The sequence below is a fragment of the Rhagoletis pomonella genome, unplaced genomic scaffold (genome assembly GCF_013731165.1).
Source record: "Rhagoletis pomonella isolate Grant_MI unplaced genomic scaffold, Rhpom_1.0 Rhpom_scaffold_00006, whole genome shotgun sequence".
NCBI classification, from domain to species: domain Eukaryota; kingdom Metazoa; phylum Arthropoda; class Insecta; order Diptera; family Tephritidae; genus Rhagoletis; species Rhagoletis pomonella.
The window spans coordinates 69976890-69988923 of NW_023458560.1; the positions used below are offsets into that span (position 1 = coordinate 69976890).

The window sequence follows — 12034 nt, forward strand, 5'->3', positions numbered from 1 at the left end:
ATGGCTTTATTTCGCTTTCAAATTTTTATGTTTCTTTTATTTGAACAATGGAAAAAGTTCGCAACAAAATATGGCTTTATTTCTCATTTGCAAAATTTTTTGTATGGCTTTATTTCTCTTTCTGATTGGAAATAAAGCCATATGGCTTTATTGCCTAAAAATATGGCTTTAGTGCCATATGGCTTTATTGCGTATGGCCTTATTGCACCCCACCATCACACACACCTGTTAGATAATATTCCCAATCGGCATAATTACATTTGTACCTTTTGTTCTTATCTTTCATTTGTTTTCATTGGTTTCTGCAGTCATTCACTCTTCACTAAATTTATAAATATCATTTTTAAATTTGTTTAGTTCAATAAACGCTTATCATTTTTACCAAAGGTGACATACCACTCCGAATTGTTATCAAATTATGTTAATCTCCAAGATTTGCTAATTGAGTGGAAAATACATACATATGTGCTTACATTACTACTGAAATCGGGGAAATATGAAATAATTTATTATTGGTTTACGGAGGTATTTGCTCGTAAATTGAATATTTAACAACATGTGCGCCTAGTTCGTTATTTGTCAAAGTTTTCTTTCCTTAGTACAAAGATTACGTTGAATTATTTTGCACCAAGTCAATCAGTAAACATCTGATAATCAATTGATTCGCCGCGTTGCAATTTAATCGCAACTTTATGACACCTGCTGGACTAAGGGTCAGTTTCGCTATGTCTGCTCAACACAAACTGCAGGTTAAACACCGCTATCGACGTGATCGACTCCATTACATATAACAGCGGGTCAAAAACGATGCTTAACCTGTAGTTAGTCTTAATCAGACACTGAGAAACTGGCGCTAAGAAGTTTAGTTGTTGGTTTTTCGAATGTTCATATATATATTTATAAATATATATTAGGGTGTTTGTTTATTCGCCTTTTTTCTAAAACCGGTTTTCGACTTTGAAATTAGGAAAAAACTGGAGAAATCGGTTTTTATTTTACATAGCTTTTATACAGTGAAAATGCTTATGTTGGTGTGAACGCATGGCCAAAAACTATTAACAGTAAACATAGCTTTTGTTTAGAAAAGAGCAAAGCAAAATAAGCTCAAAGTTATTTTTTTTAATCAAAAGTAAAACAAATAAAAATCATCTTTTGTTTTATTTTAACTTTTTTGAATACCTTATTGCCGTTTTTCCGTGGTTTAATTTCTGGTCCCAGCAACATCAAACACATTTTTTTTTTTTTAAATATCGGTCGCCCTTCGGCAGACAATGGCAAACCTTCGAGTGTACTTCTGCTGTAAAAGACCTTCTTCGGAGGTGGAGTAAAAGTGTAAATCTTTCCATTTGTGTTACAACATCAAGAAGCAGAACACGAATTGGAGGAGAAGCTCGGCCAAACATATAGAAACCGTTTGAGCGCCAAACATTCAGTTATTGGAATCATATATGAAATAAAACTATGTATTTAGTGGTTTCCCTTAAACTGGAAAAAGATTTGAAACCTACGAAAAACTCAAAGCTTTTGTTGGGAATTCAAGATTTGCATGAAGTGCAGAAAGCCGGTTTGTTCGATATTCGATATTCGAAAAATCAAGATTTCAAAAAACTGCCTATAGGTATCCAAAAAAAAAACGGTGAAAACCGGTTTCTCCAAAGACACACCTTCCATTTAGTAAATATTGATGCCCCACAAAAAGTTGTTGTACGTACAGATTGCTGATTGTGTGATAGGAATATGACCTTTGGAAAAAGTTGGCAAATGCTGCCCTCAGGGCAATGCACTCTCACCTCTCTTGTGTTGAAGTGCATCACTTCGATCGCATCCACGCTTAGGATTGTGCACTAGCGTCTGGAAAATCTCATAGAGAGATTTGTCTAACTTTAGAGGATCCTGAAAATGATTGATGAACTGCACACTTTCTTCCATAAGTATGAAAATTTTGTCAAGCATACTTTGTATGGAAGAAAATGCATGACACTGTCCACAAACAAAAAGTTGTCAAAAATCAACAGTATTTTGTTTTGAAACTTGCACTTTGATACACCAAAATTGCATGAGCTACAAAACTGCATATCCGAAATTTTTCTAAAAATATTATGTATTAGCTCATACACTGCAGGGCATTAGGATAGCACATCCCTTTGATGGCATGTTTTTTAAATTTGTATAAAATTTTTAAATCGGATTTTCACATAGAATATGCTACATTTTTATAAAAAAAAAATAACGAATATTAAACAAACAAAACTGTACATACTCCGGATCCAAAGGGTGGGCTATTCAAATGACTGGGGGTGTATGTATGGAAATATCCCTCTTTGCGCTCCAACTCAGTCACAGTCGAACGGCTCGTCTAATAAGCCCCCCCTCTTCCTCACTCCTGAAACCAGTTTAACCGTTATTTTATACAGAAAACATGTTAAGCTTAAGATTTTACGACGGTTAACACGTCTTGGGAATCCCCTGAATGTCTATTTGGGTTGATGGTGCATTAAAAAGTTCTAAAATATGCTTCCCTTCCATTGAGCGGACACCTCTCTTGTGCGGACAAAAAATTACTGACGGTGAGTGTCCGCCCAAGGGAGGTTTCACTGTATTTATATACGCCTGGATTGAAGTTTTAGTTGCATTTGAAGTTCGAAAACGTCCTATGTATGTCAACGATCGCTAAAGAATAATGAAAGAGGCTGCTAAGTTTAACATAACTCGTATAAAGTTCTACAAAGCGAATTTCCGCAGAGTTAAGTTAACGCAAGGATACTGAAAAAAGCAATAGAAGGAAGAATTATTATTGATCTTAAGTCGCCTAGCTTAAAAATTTACTTCTCAAATTGAGCACTATTTTTAAATCTTATTTAAATTGATCAAAAGCTACCGATTCCCCTACAAATTTTCAAGATTAAAGGCATGCCGATGTTGTTTGCGTGTCTAATAAATTTACGTGCATTAGATCAAATTAATTATATGTACGGGTATGTATTTATGAATAAGTAGCAAAAGTACTAAACGACCTAGTTTCGTGATGTTTTCCACGTTACAATGCATTAACGTACTACGCGGAAAAATGCTGTAATGCTGAGTGCACATCTTGATATTAATTTGCTTCTGACGGGTCTAATCAAAATCAAAAATCAAATATTACACATAATAGTTTGCATTGACATAACAGGAGCTATGAAGACCTGCCCGGCTGATGCACTTAGCGCCTTGGTTGGAAAACCTCCCTTTCCTATTTTAATAGAAAACGAGACGACCACAGCGGCACTGAGAATCCTAAACACCTTCGCTCTGGAAATCGGAAATATGACATGAAGAGCCTAATAAAATTGGCTAATGGCCCCATACTGCAAATGCGCGATGCAATAGTTACGAAACTAGAAATTTCTAGGAAATTTGAGGGACAAATTGCCGATCGAGCTCTCTGGAATGCAGGGAACCCATACACCAAACCTAATGGGAAGGTTTGGAACACAGATGGGGGTCTAAGCTTGAAAATGGTAAAACTGGGGCTGGAATTTTTGGGCCGAACTTCAAAAAATCGATACCAATGGATAGCTACCCCACCATTTTTCAGACGGAGATTCATGCAATAGAAATTTTTGGCAGAGAATGTCTTAGAAGGGGCACATCATCTGCATTATGTCGGAGAGTCACGCAGCCCTACTGGCCCTGAAGTTTCACAAAATAAGTTCTCAGCTGGTATATGATTGCCTCAATGTTCTAAATGCTCTTGGTGCTAAGAATACAGTGTGATTAGGACGGGTATCGGTTCATGAGGAACATGACGGACATGATGGCAACCAGGAGGCCCACTGCCTAGCGAAACAGGGGGCCACCGCAGTATTTTATGGTCCGGAACCCTTTTATGGGCTCTGCGAAGCACACATAAAGGGGACCACAAATAACTGGGTAGACAAAAAGCTCAACAGGCATTGGAAGGAATGTCCAGGGCAGAGATAAGCCAACGATTTATCTGCCCTTCAAAAGAAGCTTCAATGAAACTACTCAATTTGGGCAGAGATGACCTCAAAACTTGCACTGGGTACTACACGGGACACTGCTCCCTGCGCTATCACCTCAGTAAAATTAATCTCTCTGTCGCTTTTGTGAGCTGAACGATGAAACGCCAGAACACATTCTCTGTGAATGTGACGCTCTTGTGCTACTTATGTGGTGCTACACTTAATCCATTTGAAATTTGGAACAAAACGCCCTTGGAAGTACTAGGCTACATTAAAAGCCTTCCTATATATAGGCCGGGGGCCACGCACAATAGTGCACTTTAGAGGTCGCAGTGCTTATGGCGCATAATTTTTTTTTTTTTTTACTTATAAATCTAATAAAATTACTTGTGCATACACATACATACTTATATACATATGGATATGAAAGCCAAGTTTGATTTAATTGATTGAATGACTGACACTTTTCTTCTTTGTTTCATTGCAGATTTTTCTTCAATAAATGAGAGCAAAGGCTGTTGTCGTTGATCGAGACTTGAATAAAATCTGGCGTAGCATTTAATCGCCAGCATTCAACTGCCAACCGTTGTTACGGATTTTAATTTCTTACAATTTTTATTCAGTTTAACGCTGAAATAAATTAAAAAAAAAAAAATAAAATGCCGAAAAAGGGAAATAGTCTGAAAAGATGGCAGCACAGCAATCGGAAAGTGATTATTGCCATTGCCGGCTTTTGCTTGGGTATTTTCGGTGTTTTGTGTGGCATGTTTTGGGAGCAGATATTCAATAGTATTGTGGAGAAGGTGAGAAGTAGGAAATTGTGTACTGATTAAAATACACATTTAAGTGATTTTTTATGGACATATGCATGTATGAAGTACGTTTGCGGTCAATTGCTCCGTTCGCAACAAATTCAAATTACTAATTTATTTTAGTCTAATAATTTTATTGATTACACCGGTCAACAAAAATTTTATTGCTTTGGGTTTCTATTCTCACGCTTAGATTCTCATTCCAGACATTAAAAAACACTTGAATTTTCATGTTTAGTTCTTACAAGTTTGCTTTTGTCGGAAGAAGTTCTGCGCAAAAATACTTCCGCCGCTCTTTTCCGGCAACACAGAAAGGAGTATACGTTATTTTACATTTATATGTTATTGTTTATCAATGTAATATGTTATTGTAATATCAATGTGTAATTTAAAGTAAAATTATAAAAAAAAAAAAATATGAAAAGTAGTGATTTTTCCAGAAAATTTAAAAATTGCTCTAGTTTTTACAAAAGCAAACTTTGAACAAAAAAATTATTTTTTCCCTTATTTTTAGCGTAGGAGAAGCTAGAAGTCAGACCCAAAAATCGTGTTGACTGGTGTTATTTGCCCCTTTACTAACCTTTTAATCGAACCAATTGATATTATTAACCTAAATGAGCCATAAATATTCGTAAAAGCCGCACGAGACTTTCAGACACGTGTGTACAAGTTGAAACTTTTGTTGTCAACTCATGTAAACTTATTTATATTATTTGTTTAAGTACATTTGAGTAGTTTTGTTTGCAAATATTGTTGGTTGTGCGCCATTGAAAGAGTATTATTTAATGAACTTATGTAATAGTTCATATATGTAGACTTTATGATCAGTTATTTATTATAAGCAAGCCAGCACGTGATTTGATAAATGAAAATATATATTGCAATGCATACAATGAACCATTTAAATGACTTGCATACTTACCTACCTTTAGGTTGAAGAGTCTCGTGCGCACGTGCGCTTTAATTAGTCCATTAATAGGGAAAAAACTTATCTTCATAGTTCATGTAACCTTGTCCATATTTATAGCGACCAATTGTATCTTTAAAGTCCGTGGATGCAAGGCCAATTGCAATATGGACTGTAGAGATATTGAGATTGTTATCAGGAAAAGAGCTGCTTAAAACATTTTCAATAAAATTGAAATATTTGGGAGATTCCCTAAGAAGCTTCATGAAAATCGACAACGAATTACTTTTGTATGCAATGGAACTCCTCATTGGTACAAAGACACTGGCGAACTACAAGAATCTCTAGATAAACCTTAAAATGTAATTCGACTTGCCTTTGCTTGTTAGATTGATTTGGCTAGCTGTGCGCCACTGAGGCTCTTCGGCGGACTCGCCAAAACGATATATAAATCGATTGACCACATCCCTAGCTTATGTAAGTGGCCAATTAGCCTGCAGTTACCCGTCAAATTCTTAGCCCAACCTTGGAGAAGTTTATGAGTTGTCTATATCTCTTTACATTGTAGCTCCCTAGTAGGCGCTTAGTGTGGAATTTTCGCTTATTTTATTGTGTTCGGGCTTACCGCAAGGAAAGGCTCAGGTCCTATCGGCTAACTGAACGGCCTCCTCATATCCTTCGACTCCTTTGTGCCCTGGTACCCATATAAGTTGGATGGCATTTTTTCAGCAATGGCACTAAGCTTCTTAATGCACTCTAGCACTAATGACAACTTGACCACGAATGATGAGGGAGCCATAAGTCCGATTTCAAAAATTGTCAAGGCGGTGTTTAAGGTGTGCAGTGCCACGCCGATTTTTCCTTAATCTTTTAAAGAAGCAATTTTTTGTTAAAGAGCTTTCGCATAGAAAAATTTTGCGTAAATATTGGTGAATTCCTTAGCCTCACTGCTCAAAAAATTTAAACGTACGCAATGAAAACCCCAACAAGCCACATAAGGCTAACAATAAATTTTGCCCTATTATAGTTGTCAACGTTGACGAATGTAGATGTAATTTTTTCGTCAAAAAATAGCCCTCGTCAGTCCGACTCCGGTTTCGCTGACTAATTGATTTTGTAAGGACGACCTTTCCGCAAAAATACTGTGTGGCCAGCGTAGCTGGCGTTGGACCTGCGAGGGATATTTATTGACGAAAGAACTAAATCGACGCCGACAACCATTATGGGGCCGATTGTTATACTTCATTTTCAAGTTCTATTAATTCCCTTTTCAAAACATGTTGGATTTATGAAATTGGATGAAAAACTGTCAAGCTGCTAATAGATAAGTGCATCAAGTACAAAAATAACGGTTTTTTAATAAAAAAAAAAAAAAAATTGAGGGTTCAGGAACTATAAGAAACCTATGTATTTTCATGTTGTTCTCGACCTATACTAAGTTTTGTTTCTGGTGTGTTCGGGATTTTTTTTTTTGTAGCACCGTGTACTCGTTATTTTGGATATATTTTTTTCGATAGTTTTCAACCGTTATGATAAAGACTGCGTTTCGTTTTTATGGCCGTTTTAAAAATTTTATGCTTTAAAAGTTAAATCCAAAAACAATGGCTAAAATATTATCGAAGATATACAAAAAATTACGATTATTGTTGATCGAAAAAATAAAAATCATAAAATCTAAGGTTTAAGCAGCTAAGAAGAATCTCCAAGAGGGGGCGCTGTTTTTAAAACCTTCTTAATGACACTGTCTGTCTCTTATTAAATTTGCTTAGGCATTAATTTTTGTGGACTATTCAGTGCCCTTGAAGAGTGTGCTCACGCGGCATTGACTCCTAAACTAAAACCTAGACCTTAATAGTTTCTTAGTTAGTTTCTTTTACAAAAAAAAAGCGATTTCTACTTTAGTGTAATACACGTTCAGATCTTCTAACTTTAGCAATCGTTGCATAATTCATCTTCTGCTTTTCTTTCGCCCAGGAAATGATTTTACGCCCCGACTCACAGGTGTACGACAAATGGAAGACTCCGCCTATTGCTCTGAGCTTAGATATCTACCTCTATAATTGGACAAATCCAGAAGATTTTAAAAATCTTAGTGCTAAGCCAAGTGTAGAACAACTTGGTCCCTATCGGTTTACCGAGAAACAGGATAAAGTCGATATACACTGGAATCCAGAGAATGCTTCAGTGACGTATCGCAAAAAGAGCGATTTCTACTTTGATGCGGAGGGAAGCAATGGCAGTTTGGATGATGTGATAGTCACCTTAAATGCCGTAGCATTGGTAAGTGTACATGGTTACATAGAGATTTATTTTTATTTGAAAATATTTACAATTTGCAATTTTGTCCTCCTTCATAGTCTGCCGCCGGAAAGGCAAAGCGTTGGAACAGTGTACGCCGTAATTTGGTCGATGTTGGCTTAAAATTATACGGCCAGGAGATGTCTATTGCGCGTACAGTCGACGAGTTGCTTTTTACTGGCTACAGCGATGATATGTTGGAAATGGCGCGTGCCATGCCACTTTTTGGCAAGGATGTTGAAGTGCCGTTCGATAAATTTGGTTGGTTTTATACGGTGAGTATAATAGTATAAGTGATAGAATATGTTAGAAAAGGAATCGCCACCTAAAGGTGAAAAGGTGCCAAAGGTGGACTTGCCATCTTTTCACCCTTACTTGACGGAATTTTTCTATTGTCGAAAATGTCGGAAGTAATTTCTTGAAGTAGCCGAGATATCAGGCTCGTAGAAGATATTTTTCTCTTCTCTAAAACTGTTATCCTTATTCTAACTCACAGCGAAATGGAAGCACCGATTTAACTGGCGTCTTCAATGTCTACACTGGCGCAGATGACATTTCGAAAATCGGACAAATGCACACATGGAACTACAAACAACACACGGGTTTCTTTCAATCAACTTGTGGCCTCATCAACGGTTCAGCAGGCGAATTTTATCCACCATACTTGAAGGAGAATGGCGGCGTTGCGCTCTATACGCCCGATATGTGTCGTACAGTGCCGTTGGACTATGTGGGCACCACAGAGGTAGAGGGCTTACGTGGCTTCAAATACAGTGGTGGAGCGCGTTCAGTTGACAATGGTATGCGTGTCTTTTTGAAATTTCTACGTGTATTTTTTAAGTTAAATTTTCAAAAATTTTCCTTGCAGGCACCCTATATCCTGAAAATAGTTGCTTCTGCGGCGGCGAATGTGTGCCCTCGGGGGTAATGAATATTTCTTCATGTCGTTTTGGCTCGCCTGTATTCATGTCTTATCCTCATTTCTACAATGCTGATCCGTATTATGTACAACAAGTAGATGGCATGCTGCCAGAGCAGGATAAACATGAGTTCTATATGATTTTAGAGCCGCGCACAGGAGTTGCTTTGGAAGTGGCTGCACGCTTCCAAGTCAATATGCTCGTTGAACCCATTCAGGGTGTAAGGTGAGTAGCCTTTTTTCGCCCAGTTCGAAAAGTAGTATAGCCTAAGTACTTTCGGCTTTGAAAAGTTCCTTTACTGAAAAACAATTTTAATCAAGTACTTTCTAATATCTATGACCTTTTGCGATTCTTCGGGTAGACTCATATTTTCATCGGAGAAGAACTTCTGGGATTTTTTATAATTAAGAGAATTTTTCAGAGACCGAACCAAATGGAATTCAGACGGACTGTGGATACAGTGGATGAATTTAAACTTCCCAACAAAGCTCCGTCAATTTGTTCCAGTCATCAAAAATATATGTGGTCTCTGGCATTGTCATGATGGAACACAACTCCTTTTCTGTTGGCCCATTTAGGTCGGTCTTTATTGATTGCTTTGTTTAAACGATCGAGTTGCGCACAGTAGAGGACGGAATTGATCTTTTCGCCACGTTGTAGTAGTTCATAATGGACAATTTCCTTCCACTCCGACCCAACACTCTACCTAATCTTGTTTAACGTCAATCCAGGCTTTGAAGACGTTTGTAGAAGGTCAACGGTCTTTTATCTGGATCGCTAGCGTGGCTTATTCTCGTATTCAGTCCATTATTCATCGCCCGTAATTATTATTTGATGGACTTGGGCAAGCCCAAGATATTGACCAATAATCTCCATCTTCCACACAGATTGTTTTTAGAGCATAGTGAACCATATTTTTGTTATTACCGATTAAAATTCTAAAAAAGCAGATTTTCAGCGCATGTTAATGTGTACCTTATGTTTTAACGTCGCTGAATCCAAATACGTTGTCTGTTTGACCCCTTCAGGTCAGGATCAAGGGCAATTCAAGGTCGAACTAAAAAAATCACCGTTAAAACTAAGTCTAGGTTCCCATAGATTTCAGCGGGTGCTGAATCCAAATCTGGTGTCCTTGAATGGTCCTTAATCGTGATCGGAATAGATTAAAGGGACTACGAATTCAAATCCAGCGATCGCAAAAACCTAAATGTACCTGTTATAGTCCATCAACCACGGATTATCTATATTTGACCTTGAATTTACCTTTATCCTGACCTGTTTGGGTCAAACGGACTTCAGATTTGGATTCAAAATAGTCCCTTTTATGTAGCAGGGTTAAAGTGTTCTTACACGATATGTATTTCCATCTGTAAATGTGACTGTTTCGATACATATGTAATTGCAACTGAATGTCAAATTCACAGCATTTAATTAACTGTTCAAAATCAAGCACTTTTATAGATGCTTGTGGTTCTGTGTTATCGCACGTTCCAGATATTCTCAGTGAAATAATGCCACTTTCAAATTAGAAGATGTTTACCAAAAAAAAAAAAACAAAAATAATAATTTAAAAATTTCTCTGTTTTCCTTACAGCCTGTACGAAGACGCACCACGCGTTTTCTTCCCGCTCATCTGGTTCGAACAAAAGGTACGCATCACACCCGATCTTGCCGCCGATCTGCAGATGTTGCCGATAATTCTAATGGCTGGTCAGATATTCGCCTGCATTTGCTTCGCTGTTGGTCTAATTCTGCTCTGCTGGTATCCCATCGAAATGTTATGGGCGCGTCAGCGATCTGTTGATCTCAAAACTATGCCAACAACAACAGTGGAAAATGGCAAACAGACATCGAAATTCTCCAGCGGCGAAGAATTAAAGACTCGACCGCCGCCTCCAGCTGTAATGGCCAATAATAACAAAAATCTGGATAGCTCGCCGCTGTTGGAGCGCGGCAATGGAAAGACGGTGATAATAATGCCAAAGTCGGAGACAAATGAAAGTGTTGCCACAGATAATACGGTTGTAAGTGATGATGCTGCTACTGACACAAAGGGGTAATGAGGGAGTTAATGGTGTTTTTCGGGTGCTTACCAAATGGACGTCCTATTTTATGCCATTTTTCATAAGAATTTCATATCAAACGTATGTATGTATGTAGTAGGTGGTAATTTACAGTTTTGTGATTTATTAAACTGTTTTTATTTGTAGTTTTTTAAGTGAAACTAGTGACCTACAGTTGGTTGAAAAAAATTGATATTTGAGAAAAACCGTTAGATTAATAAGCATAGTTATGACATGTTTTTTTGAATAGAATACTCCAATTATTAGAATGATGGCAATTCTTTTTAATTAGGAATTTCATATGTATACATGTACATACATACATAAGTACAAATTATTGTATGTATGTATTCATACTAAATAGTGTACTCCTAGTTATTTATAGATAAATGCCAACAGGTATGACAGTGAACAATATTGAACAAAATTTAATATTTTAGACTTTAAATAAAATGTTTATGGGCATTGATCGGCATTAAATTTTAATCGATACTTTTAGAAATTGTAGTTAGTTTTTAACAAATATTGATACATATACATATATAAACGTATGTATACTATACGAAAATGTAGGGCAAACTAGATGTGATATGCGAAATGTCCAAAAACAAAAGTGGCCTCATTAAAATCCGATATTACTTAGAATAAGTCTATTTACCAGAAAATTTTTACCAAAAATATGTAGAAGAATATTACAAATGCAATTTTGTACTTTTATATGCAGCGAAGTAATATTTTTTTTGTATACATAAATAACAACACTTGTTCTAAGATAAAGGTGCAAAAATACTTGAATTTAATATAAAGTAAGCATACAAATGATGACAAAATAAACTCGTATATCGAAAACATTCCTTGATTCGCAGAGCTTGTAAGCTAGAGACCTAAGTATCTAAGAAGTAATTTTGTATTCAATTAAAATTTAAAATCATATTAAGCGTATTTATTCCCTTAGGCAGGGTAAGACCACGAAAATTTCGAAAACCACGAAACTTTGATTGTACTTTTCAAAATTTGACCGAAATATTTTTTGAGTTGTGCACCTGTTCAAGTTTAAGGGAAGCATCAA

General features: G+C 36.6%; 1 protein-coding gene across 2 annotated transcripts in view; it reads left to right on the plus strand.

Moving 5' to 3' along the window:
• LOC118741227 (protein peste-like) overlaps positions 1-12034 on the plus strand; it is a 40646-nt gene extending 28612 nt beyond the window's left edge. The window contains exons 3-8 of one of the 2 annotated variants that reach the window (XM_036473136.1): positions 4453-4768; positions 7659-7964; positions 8042-8257; positions 8479-8782; positions 8851-9127; positions 10497-12034. In XM_036473136.1, coding sequence (XP_036329029.1) covers positions 4625-4768; positions 7659-7964; positions 8042-8257; positions 8479-8782; positions 8851-9127; positions 10497-10962 — 1713 coding nt within the window. In that variant the 5' untranslated portion in view covers positions 4453-4624 and the 3' untranslated portion in view covers positions 10963-12034. The remainder of the gene's footprint in view (positions 1-4452; positions 4769-7658; positions 7965-8041; positions 8258-8478; positions 8783-8850; positions 9128-10496) is intronic. The other variant, XM_036473137.1, reaches the window with a different exon arrangement.